This window comes from Camelus bactrianus, chromosome 17 (genome assembly GCF_048773025.1).
Source record: "Camelus bactrianus isolate YW-2024 breed Bactrian camel chromosome 17, ASM4877302v1, whole genome shotgun sequence".
NCBI classification, from domain to species: Eukaryota; Metazoa; Chordata; class Mammalia; order Artiodactyla; family Camelidae; genus Camelus; species Camelus bactrianus.
In genome coordinates this window covers 18,507,204-18,531,392 of record NC_133555.1, presented here as the reverse complement: position 1 = coordinate 18,531,392, position 24,189 = coordinate 18,507,204, and the positions used below count along the sequence as shown (strand labels likewise).

The following is a 24,189-nucleotide window of genomic DNA, read 5'->3' as shown; positions in this document are numbered from 1 at the left end:
TCCCTGGGAAGTAAGCTGCTTTGAGTTCAGGCACAAATTTCACTAGAGGCTGGGTGAGGGAGGCACTTCTCCCTGGGTTTACTCACCCTGGACGTGAACAGGTTCCACAGGAAGAGCCACAATGCAGCTCAGCTGTGTTTTCCTTTGAGTCCATTCCCACACACATAAAAACCGGGGCGGACTTGAAACCTGATCTCTGAAAGCAGCCACCTCCCCCCCTTACCAATTACAAACGTGAAATTCTAGCTAGCGCTTTTGCCTCCATTCAGCATGTCCCTGCATTGAGAGCAGACGGGCTCCCTGCAAGCAAAAACCCTACTTAAAAGGTGAAGGGTTTCGGCTTCTTTAAAGAACTTGAAATAATTAGATGGCAACTGGGTTTGCAAACGAAGTTATGGGAACGAGACTGAGTTTTTAAGTCTGCGAGGCAAAGCTGTTTCCCCACCTGAAATCTTACAAAGTTTTTGCAAAATGTGATTTCACGTATGTGCTGGGAATAGTATAAAAGTGAATCGGGTGGCCTAAACTTAATTCATGACAGCTGCGGTGGCTTGTACGCGGGGTAAGTGGTACAGTAAGGTTTGATTTCTTTTATTAGGGAAAATGAGATGAAGTAAATATGACAAAATATTAGTCATCGCCAATCTAAGTGGTTATGGAGGCGTTGCCAGATTCTTGCTTTGCCTATATATTCTTTTCATTTCTAAAAATTAAAATAGACGTTTATATAAAATGAACAAAGGTTGGTCTATTTCATGCAGGAGTGAGAGCTCCACTTCCTAACCATTTGGGAGGCATCTATTTTAGCCATTTATTACCACTATGATTCTTATCAAAGTTCAAGGTTGCTAGGAAAACACTTTTAATTGTAGGGCCACTTGATCTAGCTGGCAGCTGGAAATAAGATGGTTTTTCTTTTAAAATTTCTGAAATCATTCTTCTAGTGTGCTTTTAAATGAGCTTGGAGTTCTTGATCTCAGAGAGCCAGGATGAGACAGTGACCATGCCGTGGAGCTGGGATCAAATGGATTCCTTTACTCATGCAACACGCCTAGGACAGCGCCTGGCACACAGCAGACAAGTGACCGGTCTTCATTCCTGTCCTTTTTGCCAGTGTTTCCCTTAAAGGGTAAGGAAAGGCTGGCCTCTCCTCTGGTCAAAATCACTCGAGATTTCAAACCCATGGAAGGATAAGAGGAAACTGTCAAAGAAATATCCATCAGGCTGACCCGACTTGTTGGGGGCCTCTGCATTAGAGAAATGGCCTGACATATATAAGGGGTACTCTAAATCACCTGGAAGATAAAGAAGGGTAGTAGGAAAAAGATCAAAGTTCAAAGGAAGGTAGAAGGAAGCAAAGTATGTTTCACATTTTCCATTGTTTGGAGAACACTGGTGCCCAGATAGAGTAGGCCTATTGTAGGATAGGATGTCTTACAGGACAGAACGAGACTATTATATACATTATATTCTATGTATCTGCATGTATAAACAACATTTGTAATTTTCAAATTAAAATGGAAAAAAGATTTTTTTTCACCCAAGCCAAAATTCCCACCCTTGGAGATCTGGAGACGGAAAAAAAGAAAAAAAGAGGAGTTTCATTTTCCTTGCAACACAGAGGGAAGAGTATGAAGCCGGACTGTTTTCTAAAGTGATGGATTATGAAACAGGCATAATAACAATCATGAATTACTATTTACTGTTGTTTATATGGCACTTACTAGTAGCAATGGGTTTGAAATTATGTTGTGTTTAGAATTCATGGTGCTAGTGATGGAAAGAAATATTTGCATGGTGACAGTAAAATTATAAATTAGGTCTTCCAGACTTCTTTCTACTCTATACACCCATCTGGAAAGATTAGTTGCACCCTTTAGCATCAAAAGAAAGAAGCAGATAGCAACAGATGAAATCATAGCTGGGATTAACTTTGAGATTGCAAAATAAATAAATACAGAGATAAAACAGAAGAAGTCAAAGAGGAGCCACGTGAACAGTGATAGTAACAAAGAGATAATCAAAAAAAAAAAAAAATACTACAACAGGAGGAGAATGTATCCTTAGGTTACAAATCACTCTGCCTTAAAAAAAGGAAGTGTCAAAAATTTAAAAACTGACACCGAAAACCAAAGCTGAATCCAACCCTGTCTTAAAAGCAAACTTCTGCAAAATATCACAGCCAGAAACAATTCCCTTTATCCTCAGATGTAAAGGGAGTTGATGGTTTTAGAATAATTTGCCACACACTATTATGTTTTATTTAATGAGATGCATGGGTTGAATATTTAAGCCATTTTGTTGAAAACTATAATTAATATTTAGTTAGAACCTACCCACTATTATAGACTTAAAGGAAACTGGGTATCACATACGTAAATAGCTCTTGGAGTCCTTTATTCATCCCTCTTCAGTTACAACAAATATTTCTTATCTGCCTTCTATGTGCAAGGTCCTGTTCTTGTTGGCAAATAAATGGACAGGTCCCCTCCCTCGTGGGGCTTATCGGAACCAACCGGACTACATCAGACTGCTTTGGTTTACATTCTGATTTCACCACATGCATTTTATCAGCAAGTTGTTTAACCTTCCTGAGTCTCGGTGTCCTCCTCTGAAAAATGGGACCCACACCACCTGCCTCAGAGGGTTGCTGGAAGGGTTTAGTGAGATATGTTTACAAAGCACTTAGCCCAGTGCTGGCCTCGGAATCAACATTCGGTAAGTGATAAACCTAGTTGCATTTGTTAGGAAGGACGCTGGCCCATTCCTTGTTTTATTATCTCTTCTGAAGATGGAGGAGAGCCACCTAATAGAAACAGAACTAGAAAGAGCTGTCTGGCTCCCACATCTGTCTCTGCACTGACGACAAACAGCCAAGCTATTCTGTTGACACATCCGTGTCCCTCAGGTTTCTAATTTTATGAGCTTCAGCCCCTGTAGAAACTGCTGTATTTCTGTTGATTTTTTATCAGTGGTTTCCTGATACATCCTCCAGGTAGGAAATCTGTTCACTGTTCCTGTATCAAGAGGTCACAGAGGAGGGACAGGTCAAGGGCACACTTACAGGGAAACGCATGGCAGCAAGCTAGCAAGCTCCTGCCACCCCACCCCTCGTCTGGAGTATCCAGATAAGGAGGAATGTGCCCCAGCACGTACACACTTACAAAAATGCTAAGAAGTGTGCACTGACGACTGCAGCGGGCGGTGGGGTGGAGGGAGGGGGTGATGCTTTGGGGTAATGAAAAGACGAGGAAAAGTCTTGGACAGAGAGGATCCAACTGTCTCTCTGAATCTTAATGATTGAAAGTAGATGGCAACCAAAGGTTTAACACTGGGCAAGGACAGGAAAGAAATCATCAGAAGCTTGGGGTTTGTTTTTTTTTTTTTTTTAAATGGCACTTATAATATAGGTTAATCATTAAACTGCAAATTCACCTGGAAATGACTTAAATTTGGGATAGTCACGGCTGTAGCGTATGACTGTACATCAAATAATGACTCACAGAGGGTGATCCCCTGCTGTGACTTGAAGCAAACCAAAATCACTGTATTTACTGACTTATTCTTTCTTTCATTAAAAAAAAGTTAACACTTGAGGAATATACTGTTAGTACCTACGACCCAGCTAGCAGATCTGTTCTGCCTCCTGGAGTCCCAGAAAAATTAGAATTTTGCAGGATTATGAGCTTTGAGAAAGCCAAATTGACCTCCCCTCAATCCAGTCAGCCATCCTTCGACCCATCAAAAATATTTATGTGACTGAGAATGAGTCTTTCTGACAACGTTATGGGGAGGTTCTCCTTTTAGTCTTACTTCATAGAAGGCTGAATATCAGATATGCTCAGGACAGAACTGTCTGACCCAAAACACTGATAGCGCAGAGAATAAGAAAATCTGATTCAGAGGATAATTTTTGATGATATAACTATGCTTTGGTAGGTGAGGTGTGTTGATTAAGAAGATCAAAATTTTGCTATAAAATAATGAATTTGGGAGTTCTGTTTTTCTCAGCTAGGTAATGTCTTTAGGAAGAAATGGTTCTTCAAATTGTTTTTTAAATGCAAATGTTACCTCCCAGAGGGACTCAGCATAACTGATCGGACTACAAGAGGCCATGCTCACAGTGTCCAGTGTGCTGAGCTAAAATTTCATAACGTACCCAAATGGTACACACTCGGATAGCGAGAATGACTTTTTTGGATGCAATGTCACAAACTTCCACATATATAACATCAGGTCTTAAACATTCTGAGTATTTTGGGAAATGTTTAGACAAAGATGTTCTGGGTATCAGAAAATTAATAATAAAACTCTGATGGGGGGAGGGTATAGTTCAAGTGGTAGAGCATATGCTTAGCATGCATGAGGTCCTGGGTTCAATCCCCAGTACCTCCTCTAAAAATATATAACAACAATAATAGTAAATAAACCTAATTACTCCCACACCCTGGAAAAAAAAAACCTGATCATTGAAGAGGATGTCATCTTCTATAAATTTCCTCTGTGGCCAAATCGCTAACCTCTCAGGGCTGATCTAATGACTTCCTGTTATCACTTGCATCAGAGTGCTCACCGCACTGTTTCTGGTACAATCAGGGCTGACCCGTCACTCAGGGAGACCTGCCTGGCTCTTCTGGGTGTTGACAGCTGGTGTCCCTTCTCACAGGTTCGTATCCAATGTGCTTATTAAACATTTTCCATAAAATCTCTGATTTTGAATATAATTCTGCTTTTCCAGATAAACTGTCAGGTCCTTGATGACAAGGACTTGGATTTTTTTTTTCCTTAAATGAGATAAAGAATATAAAATACTAGCTCAGAGCCCTTGCAAACAGAATAGTCTCAATAAAAAAAATTTTTTTTTGAAAATATAAAATTGGGTACGTTGTCCTTTGTTAGAAACTTATTTCTGAAGGATGAATAAATTAAAACCAAACCCATCTTGAGTTACCAGTATACACTGAAGATAATTTTACTATTTATGCCCCTTCATGGAAAAATTCTTCATATAGCTTTATGAACTAACTAGTTTTCTCTGCATTTGGACTAGTCAGTCCTATTCAAGATCTATCTTTCACTTTTCTATACGTGCGAACAATTCCACCACTTGGTAAATACCTAGAAACACAAAGTAAGAGATTAAATAATGAAATCTAATGGTTCTGCCTGTCCACCAGTCACTTCCTCTTCTTCAAACACCATCTTCAGTTTCTACAGGGAACGTGTTTACTCTTTAAGCTCTGGTCACAGTGACTTCTTGCTTTTTACAACGTGCCCACCTCTCTGCCATCAGCACATGCTGTTCTCTGACTAGAACATGCCAACCCTTGCTTCATAAGCCTGGCTTCTTCTCACCCTTCAGGTCTCAGCTTAAATGTCACCTTTCTCAGAGAAGCCTTCCCTGAACACACTAACATGTCCCCACCCACCCCATTACTGTCCCTCCACCTCACTGGTGTCCATCAGAGACTATTCAAAACTTATAATTATGTCTTTATTCTTTGCTTACTTGTTTGCTTCTCATTACCCATCCCCCTAAACGACTTCAAAGCAAACACACACAGGGTGATAGAAACTATTTATCACCCCCAGGATCTATTTTTCCCTCTTCATTTTAGTAACAAAACACCTTGAATTATGGCTTTGTCCATGACCACCCGCCTGGAGACTACACTTCCCAGCCTCCTTTGTAATTAGACTTGATGACTTTATGAATAATAAGGCTACTTGCTTTGGCTTCTTTCCATCTGCCTACCAGTTGTGAAATGGAGACTCACCAGTGCCCAGCAAATTCTCTGAGGGCTCCTTGACTTAGAACTGCTTAGAATTCTAATTGTGATTAACTAGAGGAGGAAAAGGCAAATGCCTATGCTGTCCAGTAAACTTCCTATAAATTAGAGTATGGTGTGCAGGGAAAAATATGCACTCAGTGAAAGAATGCACTAACCCACTGTGCCCACATAATGATCTGTGAGGTAGACAGGACAGACAGAATTCTTTGAACTTGACAGTTGAGGAAATAAAGGCCCAGAAAGGTTGACTGATAGCTCCAGGTCAGCCAACCGGTAAGCGGGTGCGCAGGACTGGTTCTTATTTCAAATCCACACTACAGGGTTGGAGTTCTCCTCCCACTGACTCTGTGGAAGGTTTTAACGATGAAATTGATTATTGGTGTGGCCGGAGCTTAATTATACACTTTACAAACAGGATGGACTGGTCTCCGGGTGACATTCTGTAATTCCTTTTTTCCCCTGCACACCATACTTTATTGTGTATTGATGTGGAAAGTGCACACATTCTCTTCCTTCTCCTACAGTTAACCTCACCTAGAAGTTAAGCAGCATTAGAAGCGGCATGCTAATCAAGGTCCGCAGGGATGGGGGCAGTGGTGGCAAAAGCAGGGAGGGTTTAGAGATGGTCAGGATGGCCGTGCTCAGAAAAATAAGCAAGTCACTGAGTTAAATGAAACGAACCCTGCGCTTTGATGACAAGCAAACACGAAGAATTTTGTGCTGGTTTCTTAATTTGTCTGGCTCTAGGCATTTGAGGATTCCAATAATTTTAAAAAATCAGTGAACTGACAGCTAAAAACCTTTTTCCCCACCCCGAAGTGCCCCTGGGTAATGACGTGTATCACAAAATTTTCTTGGCATGTTACAATGCGGAAAGGTACTAATCTTGAAAGGCATTTTATCCTACCATGGTCTACCTATAACACCTAGCCTCGCTGGCCATTTTTATTCCTCCCATCGCTGACAGGTTCTGATTTTTCCTGCTGAAGTAACTTGCTAAAGGGTTACCACTCAGTCATGACATCTAACACTTTACTCAGCCACTGACCTATTGTCTACTTCTTTGTGGAGAACAGACATCTTTCCCTGAAATACTGAATGAATCAGTAAAAACCTAGAAAGAACATCAGTTTGCTTTTTTTTTTTTTTAAAGTAAAACCTCATCGTTCTTAAGTTTGAACATCCTATGATTTGAAGTTGAGTTGAGTTCTGGTACGTTTCACATTCCGTAAGAATCTTCAGCGACACATTTCATGCACGAAGAAAAACTGCGTAGGATCTGAATTTTTAATACCCTGAATTTTTGTGGATTTGAACTCAGAATTTAAAATTTTTCTTTTAATTTGCATCACGCCTTAGAGCATTATAATTAACGAATGAGGAAGGGCAGAATGCTTAGTCTCTGAAAAGAGAACATTTGAGTGTGTACTCTTCAGTGGTACATTAGGCCTCCGGGTTTGTAGCAATGTTGGGTCCTTCCCTAACCAAATAGTGATCCAAGAATACTTCTCATTCTCTTTTTCTGTGTGTGTGTCTCTCCCTCACTACAAAGGAATAACCAGTTATCGAGTAATGACTGTGTATCGGGCACAATGTTAAATATAATCTCGTTTAATTCTTACAACCCCCAATGCAGCTAGTTGCATTACCATCAGTGCACTACCATGCATTAGTGCAGATGAGGAAATGGAGTTAAAAGGGAGATGAAGCAATGTGCCAAAAGCCGCACAGCAAACAGACACTGGATTGCGTCCGAAACCCTTGCCCTGTGTCATTATACCACATGGACTGCAAACATACTGACACCCCTGGCTGTCTAAAGCCTTACAGACAACATATAGGGTGAGCACCTGCTGGGTTTTCTAGGAGGTAGAACAAACACAGTCCCCGATATTCAGAGGCAGTAATAGACATTATGTGGAAAGGACAGAAGGCCTCAGCCTGTGGATCTTGGACCAACTCCTTTTCAAAACAGCCTTGTGGCATCTTATTGGCAAACCGTCTTCCTTCTGGCTGGTTTTTAAGCCATGTAATTAGAACACAGCAGGTATGTGGTTCAAGAGGCTGACCATCTACACAGCCTCCCATCCCAGCCTCTGTTTTGTTCCAGTTTGCCAATCTGACCTTCCTTCCCGCCCAGCCATTGGCATCCTGCTGGAGCACAGGGCCACGCAAGCAGCCGCAGCACGGTCCTCCTCTGGGACAGCAGTGTCCGTCACCCTTTAAAAGACGCATTCCCTCATTTGTGCCAGATGAGCCGGGACGGGGACTTTAGAACATCCTCCCGCCAAGGAAACCCTTAAGTTGTCCAGACGTGAAAACATAAAGACACTGAAAGAAAAATCCACCATCTGATTAAACAGAAGAAGCAAGGAGGAGGCACACAATGGTACAGAGTGTCTGGACACCTGCTAAAAAAAAAAAAAAACAAGAAAGAGAAAGCAAGACAGTGATGACACCAGATGACCTGCTCATGGCCCTTTTTGAACTGGACGGCCTGCCTTGAAAATGAAATAGGAAAACTGCAAACTGAAGAAAGGAAGTGGCTTCTGACTCTTGTCCAGACTCTGAAATGAACATGCAAACCTGATTAGGATCAGTGTCAAACAATATTTACCGATTTCTATGAAACTGTGAATGTAAAGAAAGGCCTGTGAGTCATGAGCAACTGAGAGGAAATTAACTGCAGTATTTACTGTGCAGATTCTGATTCACCATTATTTTGGAAGAAAGCCTGGTTGTTTTCAGCAGATGCATTTATAGTCTGTGGGAATCTCAATTTTACCAAGCCGCATTAGCTAAGAAATTACTCATGAGTCGATGTAAGTTATATTTTACAAGCAAGACTCAGGGGGAAAAAACCCACTTTAAGAAACGCTATTTCTTAAAGTAAAATTCAGGGAAGAAATAAATTATCAAAAAATGTTAACAGAGATGAAGTCTACCTGAAGAAAACACGATAGGCAATAATTTGATCTCATAAAACAGATAAACTAGGGGCTACCTGTTTGCACTGGCTCAAGTTCATTATACTTCAACCTCCCCTCCCATCAATGGAAACAACCCAAATGTCCATCAAGAGAGAAATGGTTACCAAAGTTCATAGCAGCACTATTTACAATTGCAAAGATATAGAAACAACCTAAGTGTCCATCAACAGATGACTGGATAAAGAAGATATATACATACATACACACACACAATGGAATACCACTCAGCCGTAAAGAAGGATGAGATTTTTGTCATTTGCAACATGACTTGGAGGGCATTATGCTAAGCAAAGTAAGTCAGACAGAGGAAGACGAATCTCGTATATCACTTAACCTAAGGAATAAAAAAAAATGTCACTAGCTAGCGAATATCAGATAAAAGAAGCAGACTCACAGATACAGAGCACAAACCAGTGTGGGGAGGGGCAATAAACAGGTGAGGGAGTGGGAGGTGCAAACCACTGGGTGTGAGACAGGCTCGAGGATGTATGGTACAACCCGGGGAATACAGCCAATGTTTTGTGATAACTGTAAGTGGAAAGTAACCTTTAAAAATTGCATTGAAAAAAAGAGAGAACTGGTTAAGTACATTATGTATTTCTACATCACGGAGTCCAAGGCAGCTTTAAAAAGAGTGGAAAGAGATCTGTTTTATAAGTGACTTGAAGAAATACGACACAATACGGAGTCGTGTACAGAGTAAGATTTCTTCCCCTCTGTGCAAGTTTGGTACGTACACTGACAAAGTCTGAGTGGACCAGTATCATCCCCTTGACAGTGATTATCACAAGGGAGGGATGAGGGTTGCTGAAGGACTTCTTGCCCCAAGTGACATGTTTCTGAAGTGTGTGCTTTTTTTTTGTTTCTTTTATAATGACTGTTTAAAACTTTTGATAAAAAAAAATTAAAATATATAACTGTAAGTAAAAATGACTTTGAAAACCATCTGAAAAAAATGCCATGGCCATCGTATCTAGCATGATTAGAAATCCGGTCTTAGAAACAAATTTTAAAATACACCCAATATTACTCATATTCCTCCTGGAAATTAAGTATTCCTTACTTCAATAGATCTGGGTCACTGGGCCAAAAAGATAGCGACCAAGTTCTAACTGCATGATTCAGACATGCTCACTTACTGTCTCTCTCACACAGATGGATCTTTGTTGTTGAACATAACGCTTTATTATTTTTACTGATAATTCCCAATAGGAAGGCTCAGTGCCCAGCTAGTCTGATCCAGGAGAGCTGGACGGGCATTCAGAGGGGGCGGTGGTTTGCTCTGGGTGACACCGTTTCATGTTGTCTGTGCTGGTTTCACAACCATAAAATGGGGAGATGAGGGTAGCCTTTCTCATTCCCTAAACTCAAAGGAAGATTGTGCACACTGATTGAGTCTACGAGGACACTTCAAAGATGAAGAGCATGTGGTCTTATTACCAGGGTCTGATTTTCTGAAAACACGCCTGTTTTTCCAGTACACGTTAAAGCAAGAGACAGATGGAAGAGATAGGAGCTATTCCAGGCTGTGATGTCGGGGTGTGATAGCGCAGGCAGCCTGACCATGGTCTGTTATTAGAGGCCATTGTTTCACTGCTGTGACTCCCAGGGATGGCAGCGTGGCCCAGCGAGGGCGACAAAACCTACCAGCATGAGTAAGCCTTTATGTCATGATAATACTGAGCAGGCTGGGGCAGCTAGATGGCTATCCACATGGACCTATCAATTCTTATATAGGCAAAAATGTACTGTATGCTTGTGCTCAGTCAAGAGGAACAACCTCATAATCAGACCGCAAACTGCAAGGAATGTAACTTACTAGGTCTGGAAAATCCAAACCCGATAGAGTGCACCCCTTTAATAAACAGCACAGAACTTATTTTCCTTTACGAAAAGTAGGCATGTTTAGCATGGAAAATTGTAAAACAAGGATAAGCAAAAATAGCAACAGTAGTAGAAAGAAGATTACTTATAACCATACCACTGAGAGGTACCTAGCACCCAAAATTTTGGTTTACGTCTTTACAATACACCCATTTGTTTATCCATCCAATATAAATATGTATATGTATGCCTATGTGTGTGGATGCATGTATATATTTTTACATATACTTAAAATTTATTAAACAAATGACATCATCATGTTCATACTAACTTAAAATAGAAACCTTATTGTATGCACTTGAAAACTATGTTGTGATCAACACCCCGCTAGGTAAATCTTTGTGCATAATTTTATTTCCTGAGAATAAATGATCACATGTGGAATTGCTGTGTAAATGGTATATGAATCAGTTACAAAAAAGTATTTTACATTTAACCTGAGATGTCTTGCAACCTATGATTTCAATACCAGAAGTTCTTTACCCAAGACTGTTTGGTGCCCCTGAAAGCCACGTATCCAGCTCTAGAATAGCTCAATGTTCTTCTAAGTATCCAAAATGACTCATACTTACTTTCCGAGGTTTCACCTTATCTTGTAAATCATACTGGCCAATTCCTTTATAGCTGATTCCAAGCCACCAAGGAAGTCCTTGTTTATCCTGGAAGATGGAAAAGCATGAGAACCAAGACCTAATTGTTAAGTCTTCTAGAGATGAAGTAATATCTACCAATTTCATCCTTTAACAAGTAACAGCAAGTCAAAACAATTTTGTCTCGGTAAACAAAACACTACTTAAAATCCTAACTTGTCATTAAAATGCCTTTGTTGAGTTTCTTCAAATAAGGTCTGTAAGTCAAAACAGACCAATATTATTAATACCATCAAAAAGAAAGAAGTATTACTATTTTGATTAAACAGTTGCAGAGAAGAAGAATGTAGGTAATTCAACTAAGAATTAATCCAGAGTACAAAAGCCAGTTTATCAATCCAAAAAAAAAAAGAGAGAGAGAGAGAAGAAAAAGAAAAAAAGCTCTTTGTTCTCTAGATTAGTAACCAGCTATAAAGGTCAGAGAAGTTTCCAACAAACTACCAAGATGAGAAAAGTGGTTTCAAATTCTAATGTTTATAATATACTTAACGAACATGGAAATACTGAAAAAAAAAAAAAAAACCCAAAAAAACTCTTTTGGAGAATTATGTGATTCAAAGACAGGATGCTTGAAAAATGACTTTGAGGTACATATAAGAAAGAAAGAAGTATTTTTCTTTTCCATAAACTTATCTTTTAGGTCTTGCCAAAGAAAAGGATATACTGACATAGGAAAAGAAAAACTTGAGCTTAAATAGATACTCATATGCAAACAAATTTTAAGAACCAGGAATAATTAAAGTGGAATTGGTACATATTTTTTAGTACAAGGTGTCCTCATTATACAGGTATTTATTACCCAATTCCCCACCATTTCAAATTGCAAACATTGTTGGGACTTGAAGTCACTCAGGATTGACCAAGTATAAAATTATTCTTCTTTCAAACAACACCCCCTTCTTAACAATATGCTTTATCTTTCATCATCTCAAAATATTTCTTATTGAATCTCTCCTTGTGTATAGCAATCTGAAAATACTACACAAATATAAAACATACCAACTGAAAATCAGTATTGCAAATCCTGGAAAAACTTGGTGATTTTATGAAGCTTTTGAACTGATATTGGAAACTGCATGGTTCTCATCAAAGGCACTATCAAACAAACATCTAGTGGCATTAGAAAGACACACAATTGGAAAAGAAAAAGAACAGCAAGACTAGCTAAAAAAAAAAAAAAAAGTGCCAAAAAAAAGAACGATCTGAGTATCTTAGTACTAACCAAGGCTTGAGAAAAACATTTGAACATAGCAAATACTTTGCAAAAATAATGTGCTTCATAATTTACTGAAATATATATATTTTTCCAGGCTTTTTAAAAAAAGAAAATCAATTCTATTCTAAATGCTGAAATTTCTAGAGATAATTTATATATACAAGCATATAGATTTATGTGATTTTAAAAAAAGTTAGTGTTGCTCACTAACTCTCATAACATGGTCATGATGAAAGCTTTGTCATGTAAAAAGTGCTTACCTTTACTGCATAATAATGGACTCCATAAGTTGGTAGGGCTTCTACTATTTTCATATACCTATGGAAAATGAATGTATGTTGTAACCTCTTATTTAATTAGTCAGAGAGCCCTTTGGGGAAAAGTGATCTACAGAAACACAATTTATATTTATTTTCCTCATTATAACCATGTCTTTGACTAAAGTAGAAATAGAATAAACCACTCTACAGGAGTAATATATTTTATCTGATCCAAATGTTAGGAGGTTGTTAACACACATTCAGTTTTGAAAAGCTATGGGAAATGTTATTTTCCACATATTAAAATTTCTATGTCTTAGAAATATATTGCACTGTATTATAAACCCAAATTACAAGTATTTTTTAAATTAAGCACCTAATGATATAAGCAATGAGAATCAACTTTTGGGACATGCTCATACTAAGTAAAAAATAAAGCTATCCCATATATTGATCATGGTAAACTCTTAGAAATATATCCTTAACTCTCAAGACAAACATCTTAGAAATATATGTTTTAAAAGGGTGAATTTTATTGTATGTAAACCTGACTTTTAAAAACATCCCCCCCAAATTAAAATGATGATGCTAACTCTTGTTATTTTTAATTCAATAAATTTTTATTATGTACCTCTAAGACTTTATGAAAAAAAAAAAAAAAGACTTTATGGAGTGGACTAAATTGTGTAAGATTTCCTCTCTGCCCACAAAATATTGAGGTTCTTTTATGATACATGTGGAATTTTTAATGACATTTTGAAGATCAATTGCTCTGGACTTCGTAATTGATAATTTGATAATTTTTTAAATGTAAATGGTCTACATGTAAATGAATATTAAAAATTAGGTAAATGTGCCAAAGTCGGGCAGCAATTACTCTGCACCACCAGGATTCTAATAAAGTCAGTCAGAGTCCAGTCTAGAGCTTTAACTACTAAATTAGACAGTCTCTTATTTGGAGCCATAAGGGTAATGATCAAAAGAAGAGGGCACTGCCTTTAAGCAAGAACAATTCATAAAGTCCTCATTAAGCTAACCTAAAATCCTTCAGGGAAACTGTTACTCCTTTCTTTCCTTTTTCCAGTTTAGAAAACAGGCACAAGTTAAGGATTCAACTTCAGGACTGTTAACTTCTGATTTCTACCTCGAATCTCACAGAAGATGCGCTACGATAAAAAAGAGATTAATGCAAGAGTAGGGATGTGGGGGATATCTACACACTGACCAGAGGAATAGTCATCGCCAAGTTCTTATTTCAAGTTCTCACATGCTCTGAGCTATATTCAGCAGGTTTTTTTTTAAACTTCTGTGGCCATAGAAGTTATTCTACAATTATTATAGCAATAATGCTACATTTGTTTTTATAATTTAAAAATTACAAAATTGTAAATTTAGTTTTTATTCTTATTTTATTTATTTATTTATTTATAAACATTTTTATTGATTTGTAATCATTTTACAATGTTGTGTCAAATTCCAGTGTAGAGCACAATTTTTCAGTTATACATGAACATATATATATATATATTCATTGTCACATTTTTTTCTCTGTGAGCTACCACAAGATCTTGTGTATATTTCCCTGTGCTATACAGTATAATCTTGTTTATCTATTCTACAATTTTGAAATCCCATCTATCCCTTCCCACCCTCCGCCCCCGTGGCAACCACAAGTTTGTATTCTATGTCTATGAGTCTTAAATTTAATTTTTGCAATTCAAAAACTTCAGTGTAGCCTGTGAACTGCTTTTAATAAATGGATGAGAACTCTATAGGTCTAAAATGTAAAAATATATCATTATGGTCTGCTGTTGGTAGCATGAAGAAACAGATTATCTAATACAACACTATGTGCTCTATGCAAAGGAGACTCACAAACCAAGCAACCAAACATTGCCTCCAGGTTTTGTGTGGCTCATGTCGTGCAAAAATTTTCTTAAAATTACTTTGCAATGTTTAAAATTAGGATTTAAAAATCGGAATTTCCAGCTTTTCTGGAAAAACATCAGATGATCTGGCAACACTGTGCCTGAATTCTGAAGCTGAATACCCTTGACTTGGCTCAGGGCAAAAGCTCTCTACTTCACCACAGTCTCCACCATTCCCTACTCCCCTACACTCAGCCTGTATTTCTCATTTCTTTTACCTGCCTGATGCTGACTGGCATCTGAACTGATGACACCTAAGTATGGAATGACCCAAGACATTTTATAATTCATGGTAAGATAATTCTAACCAGGTAAGGACTTTATGTATACAAACTACACAACAGAAATCATTTCAGATCACTTCGTCAAACAGAGGCATTAAAATTATATCTAATATTGAACAACATAGGGAATATAGCAAACATTTTATAATAACTACAAATGGAGTATAGCCTCTAAAAATTGTGCATCACTATATTGTACACCTATAATTTACACATCAACTATATTTCAATTTAAAAAATTACATCTGAGGGGAGGATATAGCTCAGTGGTAGAACGTGTGCTTAGCATGCACAAGGTCCTGGGTTTGATCCCCAGTACCTCCATTAAATAAATAAATAAAAATAAACCTAATTGCTCCCCCCCAATTTTTTTAATTTAAAAAAATTTAAAATTTCATCTAAGCAAAAAGAAAGATACTTACTGAACCACAGCTTGACCCCGAGTCAGACCTTTGATTTTCAAATAATGCTCAATTACCCTGTCCTCACTGTAAGACAAGAAAATGAAAAGCAGAGCAATGAATGACTGTATGAGGCACAGATTCAGTTTCAGGAGTCTCAGGTGGCAACCTGAAAAACTTGAGAGAGAAGGCCTTGACCAACTTGTTTCGGAGACAGAAGCTGGTTGACTTTTGTTTTTGTATGACATGAATTCTTGACCCTCAGGCACTTGACGTCACTTATTAGAAAAGCATAATATCAATTCATTAAATGAAAAACTAATATTCTTTCCCATAACTGAATGGTATACAATAAATACGAAATAATGTTATTCAGTACTAGTTAGAGAGCCTTCTTGGGGAACTTAAAAAGGGTTTTCAGAGTGATCAGCAAGTATCAGGTTTTCTAGACATTTCCTTTAAATTGTTCAGAAAGATACAGAAAGAATTAAAACTGCTTCAATGAAAAATGCTGTCACTACTTGTGAATATACTCTTTTAGGAGAAAAGCCTCCATTACTGTCTTAGGATAAAACTTTTTGACTAGAAAGGAGAGAAACAGGCAGAAGTCTGGTCACCTTTAACATCATTCAGCTATTTACCCTTCTTTCAGACTGGTAGCTCCTCAGTCATATCTCAAGTATAACTGAGAAGAATAAATGTTTTTATCTCTAGACAACCAATAATCAATGGTAATCGGTCTTTGTTTTTTATCCTTAAGAAACTACCCTTAAACAATGATTCATTTAGAAGTTTCCAGCCTCAGGATGTGATGTAGCCTTAGTACACACTTTCACTATTTGTTTGGGAAATACTCCAGCTTTCATATTAAAGCTATTCATGTTGAATATTTATTTTGTAACCAGTCCTTTAGTGGAAAGGAAAACCATCTTCAGGATCCACAGCCTTAAACAGAGGAAAATAAATTTAAGGCAATGTAACTAATTCAAGGGGGGAAAAAGTACTTTTCTAAGAAAAATGTTGCATGGGCAATGCAATGGAGTCATTAAAATATAGACAAGTAAAATGACTCAAAATATACAATGATTTCTGGCTATAGAGGAAATCCCTGATCATTCAGGTTCATTCTGTTCATTACAAACACTTCTGTCCAAGGAAATCTGCCTTTTTATACCACTTGTACTATATTCTGCTAGATTAAGGCTACATGACACATTATATGTGCAGTCATGCACATATAGTGACTATTACTCACTAAAAAGTACACTTTACAAACCTTTTATGCCCTTGAATGAGGAGGCACGTGGCCACTCTTCACAAATGATTACAGTCTTGGGACAATGATCTCCAGAAAGCTTTATAAGACCCTTTCACTGCGAAGACCAAGGTCTACTTAGGGTTAGTCTGGCACATGTGATGGGCAATTTGATATTTTCCTCACTTATATTCCTTTTAACTTCCTGAGGAGCAGGCAGCTCTCAGTGAAGTCTCTGGTAATGGGGTCACTGGCTGTCTTGGCTTGGCTTACCAGTAGGCAAGGGATGGATGCTCCTGCAGAGTTTTGGTTGGAAAGGCTGGTAGCGTCTTTAAATCTTTCCTGGCATTTTCATCACTGAAAAGAAAAGTAATACACTATGTCAGTTGCTATTACTTAAAAGATTATCTTAGCTGGTCACCAGATGAAATCTGAAAACTAGTAATAGCAACTTGAGCTCTGGAAAAAATGCTGTTGTCAACATACATACGGCTATGGACTTGAACTAAAGACAGCCCTCAATTGGGATGACCAACTCATCTGATGGATATTTTGAAGTTTTTAGAAAGACAAAAAAAAAATTAAAATAACTATTAAATTGCCATCAATCCCACTTTCCTTATAAACTCACAGCTGTGTTCACTTTTTATTTCCTGTATGTATGTATTTTATTACATAAGTATTACTATAATTCTGCATGTTCCATACTCTTATTTTTACACAGCATTCTTCAAATTTCATTTCATACTTTCTCCATGCTTCTATAGTACCCTCATAATTATCTTTAGTGGCTATGTAATGGTCACCATGTTGGAACACTGGTTATCGTAGAACCATTCACATGGTACTACCAATTTTTCTTCATAGATATCATTGCAATAAAAAGGTTTATGTTGACCTTTCTATTTCTTGTCTCTTACTTCCTTACCATTCTCTGAAATAATATGGACCACGTCGGCTATCTGCGGAAAGCACTTGGATAGCAGATGACTTGAAAACACATTTCTAATGAACTTCAAAGTATCCCTCAAGTTGCACCACGAGAACTAAAATGTACCTTGCGAAATGTCAGCTAATTTTAAAATGGCAACAATCTGGGAACACAGGCAATATTTTATAATAACTATAAATGGAGCATAATCTTTAAAACTTGTGAATCACTGTTGTACACTTGAAACTTAGATAATATTGTAAATCAACTAGATCTCAATTAAAAACAATAATAATAAAATTAAAACAAAACAAAAGGCAAAATTCCGGCTGTCAAAGGGGAAGGGTGTGTCTTTAAGGAACTCAACAGAAAGGGAAACAAGTGGTCCGACCCAGTCGTAGTTGGCCCTGCACTGTATGAGACAGAATAATCTCTAACAGCCCCACGTGCTTAAGGAGCAGTCGCAGGAAACAGACGTGACTCTGGAGGGTCTATTAAAGCCTAGGGTAAGTGCATTAAAGAGCTACTGAACATCTTGATCCCACTGGTGTTCATCACACAGCACACTGGTAGGTTTCCACCCACTTCCCACCTCTTCCTATCTTGGCCACTAGCTACTTTTTGTTGAGGTTATCAAGAGCCAGGCACCATGAAGTGCACGTTTAGGGCATTATCTATCTCATCGCAACTCCTCCCATGTGGCAGGTACTATTACTACCCACACCGCTTTATAGGAAGGACTGTGCGCTTTAGAGAGGTTAATCCTCTTGCTGAGTGTCTCACAGCTCCCGTGTGCAGGAGCCAGGAGGCTTCAAAGGCCAAGATCGCAACTACTGTATTCTGCTACCTGATTCCCTGACAGCATCCCAGAGCAGCGTCCTGGGGAGCCAGCGTGAACATTCTCATCTCTGGCGAGGCAGAGCTCCCCTTCACCCTCACCCTTAGCTACAAATGAAAACTCCAAACCGATCGGTTTTCAAATCCGTCACTCAAGCATTTTGTACATTAGCTTCCCTGGGGTCTGCCCCAGTGTGGATCCTGATACTGAAGGAGATGAACCCCCAAGTGGAAGACCAAACACTGAGCTCAAGGTCAGTCTCCTCCCAAAGCGTTCACTCAATTCTCCTAGACGGAATGTTACAGATCAGACTGGAGAACCGAGCGCGGCCAAGCAGCCAGGTCTTGTCTGGCCCACACCATACTGTGCTGTGTTACAAACTGCTCTCTCCTGTCACTTGATCAGGTTTGCTGTAAGTGGTGCTCCTTCAGTGTCTACAGAAGGTTTGTTTTCTGGTTTTATCGCCAAGTTTCTCCACAGGGCAACCAAGTGAAGCAACTGAGCAAACTGAACATAAACTTACTGCCTTTCAAGCAAGAACACAGAGTTAGAGTTGAGTGTCCCCTAGCTTGGGGACACTACGATTTGCACCTGTCAATGCTGAATTTCAAAACCAGGCTTGTGGCCCTTCCTCAGAATGAAAGATCCGGCTTTGAAATTACTCCAGGAAGTGAAAAGTCACTTGGCTCCTGCTCTTACATAAGGATAAATCTCTCTATTCATTTGAAATCTGAGCAGTATGGCTTAACCACACTGACAACCTTGGGAAACTGGTTTGGGCTTCCGGAAAACTAAAATATACCACAATCCAATTTAATCACATTAAAGGTCACCTGTCAACTCCCAGTGATGGTATTTGTTTTTCTTAATAATTTCTTTTATGCCCTGTCCTTCAAATCCCATTTCCTTTCCAAAGAAGTTGGCTTGTGACTTTTTTTTTTATGAAGGTCAAATACGTGTGTATGTTCTAAAATGAACACTTTTTGTTATTAATCATCACCGCCAACCACATGTGTGTTATTATCTTCTGGGTCCGTGTGAATTGTGTTCTGTGTTCCAAGAACTCAGCCTCGCGGTCACTTATTTCTTTGGATTATAGCTAAATCTTGAGGCGATCAAGACCTCAGCTGAGTAGAAGAGGAGAAGCCGCTATTTACCACGGATTCACTTACTCATTTAGCAAATATGCATTCAGTGTACACTGAGTGCCTAGCAAGCACAAACAAGTGATTTTCACTTATGCAAATGGAGTCAGGGAAAAGACAGAGCAGTGAGGAGAAAGAAGGGAGAAATTTTATCCATCATCCTACTCAACAGGCTCATGGCTGAGAGTAAGTGTAAAATGGCAGGTTTGAAGTCGCTGCCCTTTAAGATGCTTTTAGTACCTGTGTCCTTGAAGCACCAGCATCTCACAATCCTGAGATTTTTCTAGGATTTATGCATTGACTACGTGCCTGCTAAACACAACCAGCCCGTATATTTAGCACCTGACTAAAGAAACAGCTATGTGTCTCAACTGGAGAAAAAGACTACCTTTGTTGGATTTATTGAAAGGGTAACTTTGGTCTTTGATGGGTCACCTTCCCAAGGAGTTCTCAAATGTAATTTTAACTCTGCACAATTAGAGCCTACCCCAGTTCTAAGATGTGATGCATCTGGAAAATCAATAAATTATCAAAGGTTAATCACGAGGCAGCATCTTAAATAGCAATGAATATTCATTCATTAAGACTTTTTTGGGTACTAATCAATCACTGGCAAGCAACTAAAATGCGCATTAATAGGCAAGTGGCTCGGGGATCATTTTTGGGAGAGTTTAGGTTACTTTAAAAGGAATATATGTTAAAAGGTGGAGTACAGGGGATTGGGGAGCTGTGAAACTACTCTGAATAATACAACAGAGTGAACCACAATTTGACTATGGACTTTAGTTAATAATAATGTATCAATGTTGATTTATCATTTGAAACAAATGAGCCACACTAACATAAGATGCCAAAAATAAGTGAGACTATGGAGGGTTGCGGGGGGGATATAAAATAACTCCCTGTAGTTTCTCCTCAATTTGTCTGTGAAACTAAATTTGTTCTAAAAAATAGTCTATTAATTAGAAAAAAGAAAGAAAGATTAAAAAGAAAGAGAGAAATATACTTTATTAGTGGTTCTTCACTGGGGCAGTTTTGCCTCTCAGGGGACACTTGGCAATGTCTTAAGACATTTTTGACAGTCACAATTGGGGAATGAGGTGTGACTGGCATCTACTGAGCAGAGACCAGGATGCTTCTATACATCCTACAAGGCACAGGACAGGCCCCCAGCAACAAAGAATTATCTTGCCTCAAATGTCAATAGTGTTGAGGTTGAGAAGCTCTGATTTGGATTATTATCAAACTCCTGATACTTCAACCCTAAAACTTCTAATGGTATCTTTCACACTTAAAGGATTTTTCTCTTGTGTCACTTAGACTATTACATATTGAAATAAAAATATATCTCAGGTGCAAGTATCTAACAGGAGCCAAGTTGGGAGGTGCATTAGAAATCCATCTGTCTAAGCGAGCTGAGAAAGACAAGTCAAACTCAGCAGCAGACAGAGGGACACAACGGGGACGGATGGGGACCATGAGGAAGAGAAGAGAACACTGTGCATTTGAAGTATGACTTAGGACGTAGATTTGACTGTGTGTGACAGACATTAACGTTTGAGTTAATTTCTCTTTACATAGAAGTCAGAGCTAGAATAGCATGAAGTGTTCAGGGGCCCAAACTCTTCTCTTGCTGCTTCAGTCCTTCCTGGGGTGTTGCTGTCCTTCACGTGGTCCAAGATAGCCCATCACCATATCTACTCCTCAGCTAACAGGTAGGGGAAAAAGGATAAAGGAGGACATATCCACCTTGTTAGGGGCAGAACCTGAAAGCTGCCCACTTCCCTAATCCCACTGGCCACGATAATCACATGATGCTCCCTAATTGCAAGGGACACTGGGTACGTAGTCTTTACCGGGGCAGCCACATGCCTACCTAAAACTTCTACCCATGGAGGAAAGGGAGACTGGATACTGAGGAAACAATCAGACCCCACTGCTGACGGGGAACTGCAACTCAAATCAAGGTAATTTCTGCCACGTGGAAATGTCGAGCCACTATTGCCTAATGACTGCATATTTTTTCCAAAATAAGGCAAAATCCCAGAGTTTTACACAGAATGTCTGAATTTTAAAATATTGCCTCAACCAAAAAACAAAAAAATACAGCCCAAAATAAAAAGTGAAACATTGTGCAGGCTGTATAAAACATACCAGCAGGCCATCACCATCGCTTTGCAAATCCTGACATAAATTATAAGCAAAGAATGTAGAGGGAGGACCTTTCTAGTTCAACTTGGTTTCTAGTTTCAGGTAATTTATCTACAGTGCAAACTGTCAGTAGGCATGGATAAATGAGACAGAGAAGCACTTTTCACAAAGGTGGAATCTAGACCATCCCAAAAGATTATATTCTCAAGAAAAAACACAGCCTTCTTCGTGTTAGAAAAGGTTCCTGTTAATCCTCCAAATCTGGTCATTTGTACTATTGCAAAACATCCTTTCCTCACGAATACACATCACTTTTCTTTAAGAATCTATTTCATACAGAAAACTTCTAACAAGCCACCACTGATAGATAAGGAGGTGACTGAGCTGTGGACTTGGCGATGACACTAAAAGAGGATCAGAAAGATACAAGGGTGCCTGAGACAGATGGCCTGGCAGCAAGATGGGTTAAATCTCTGCACAAGCAGCACAGAAGTAGAAACCCAAATGGCCAACAGGCAGAAGCGAAGAGTTCAGCTTCACAAGGACTCAGGTTACACCTTCAATGCATCACCACTTTGCACCCAACTGCCCAAACTTTATATCAAGATGCCGGGTGATAGGAACTTCCATCCACTGCTACTGGGAATGTTGACTGGTCTGATCATTTTGGAAATCTGCATACCCCAAGACCCAGAGATCCTTTCCTAGGTCTATCTCTAGAGAAACTTCCACAAAAGAATAAGGTTTACAGCAGCATTGTTCACAATACAGCAAATGAAGAAAACAACCCAAACACTCCATCGCAGTAGAAATGATACAATTATAACGCAGTCACACAGTGGAATACCATACAGCAAAGAAAATACAGTGCAACTTCACACATGATTAATCTCAGAAATATTAAGCAAAGAAGCAAGACCTCCAAATAATATATACATCACAATCTCATGTGTATCACGTTCCGAAGCAGGTAAAATAAAACTACAGAGAATTATATGTATAGAATCATTATCATATATATGATAAAATATAAAACGAAATAAGAAAATCTATTCATACATGCAGAGTTTATCTCTGGAGAAATAACTTGATTGTGAGCGGGAGGAGGCCCCATACACAACGGGGGTGGAGGTGAGGTCCTAGCCACATTCTTCACAGGGTGTGGTTATGTGGCTACGTAATTTCTAATTTGTTCTTTAAACCAGACACGTTTACGCATTCTTCCAGGTGATATAATGCACATCAACAACTCCACCAGATACGGTTCGTGGCTGGAAAGGGGCTGCTGGGAAGCCCACTCCTGCTCAGAGGCAGAGTGTTAGAAACACGGCTGCATTATTCTCAAGCTACTCCCGATCATTTTCAGAGTTTAGAGCCAAGAAGGATTTCACGTCTGAGTGGACTGACAGTAGCCGACTGCTTATTTGTTCACCCTCCGAAGAACCCCAGCCGGGGAATTTGCCTGGGAGCCGAGGCCACGTGGATCCCCTGAGCTGGCGGGGGCAGCCAGGTCTGGCTTCAGCCCAGCAGGCCCCTCCCGGGGCTGACAGGCAGGCAGGGCAGGAGGCTTGGTTTATGTGAATGAGGATCAACCTCAGACTCTAGAGGGAGGGCCCCAAAGCAGCCGGGAGGCGAGCCAGCCTGGATGGAGATGTCTCTGCCTCTCCCCAGCAATAAACACACTCACCCCACTGACTGGCCGTTCTTGACCCTGATGCAAGGGAAGTGTTATTTTAAAGATGCACTTGACCAGAATCGCCAAGAGGGACTGCTCTCCCTAGGTCCTAGCCAGAGACAATGCTCATAAGTCTACAAGACTGGCTTCTTCTCAGTAACAAGCCAGAACTTGCTTTTCTTCATATTTCAGCAGAATTTCAAATGCCACAATGAAGCACACTGCATTTTATCTGATTATGCACACTGAAACCCTCCTCTTCTGACAGCTTTCTAGAAGCGTCCCACGACCCACCAGTTAGCCACTGCAGCTCTTTTCCGCACGATGATTCCTCTTGGCATCCTCAAGCCCCCTTTCACGGGCTCTTGTTTTTCTTTACTGACCTCAAAAGCCCTGCAGGAATGTGCCAACCTCACTCATTTTTGAGCGAGCCACAGGGCTGGCAAAACTGAGGCCACCCTTTGTGTGCACTGAAGCAGTTGTGTGGAAACAGCCACCCCCAGCAGATGTGTGCACCTGTTTGTGCCTAACTGGGAACTTGCCCACAGGGACAATCAGCCACCTGCCATTCTGAGGCCGCAGGGCAAGGGAGTGCGGGCAATGAGCAAACCCTGGTGCTGGCACTTCCTGGAGCAAATGGATCACTGAGTTCCCTTGAAGATGGGAGCTGCCAGTGCTTGGTGCGGGAGCATCCCTAGGTTTCTAGGACAGTTAAAAAAAAAAAAAACAAAAAAAGCCCAGGCCCTAAACTTCCCTTTTATTTTTGATGCTAAAACTCTTCCTTACCTG

General features: G+C 39.4%; 1 protein-coding gene across 7 annotated transcripts in view; it reads right to left on the bottom strand.

The window, feature by feature from the left end:
- FRMD4B (FERM domain containing 4B) overlaps positions 1-24,189 on the bottom strand; it is a 284,925-nt gene that overhangs the window by 24,254 nt on the left and 236,482 nt on the right. For all 7 annotated transcript variants that reach the window (XM_074344489.1, XM_074344486.1, XM_074344485.1 and 4 more), the window contains 4 exons: positions 16,934-17,017; positions 15,427-15,492; positions 12,793-12,850; positions 11,239-11,325 (listed from right to left, as the gene is read on the bottom strand). In XM_074344489.1, the coding sequence (XP_074200590.1) occupies positions 11,239-11,325; positions 12,793-12,850; positions 15,427-15,492; positions 16,934-17,017 (295 nt within the window). The remainder of the gene's footprint in view (positions 1-11,238; positions 11,326-12,792; positions 12,851-15,426; positions 15,493-16,933; positions 17,018-24,189) is intronic.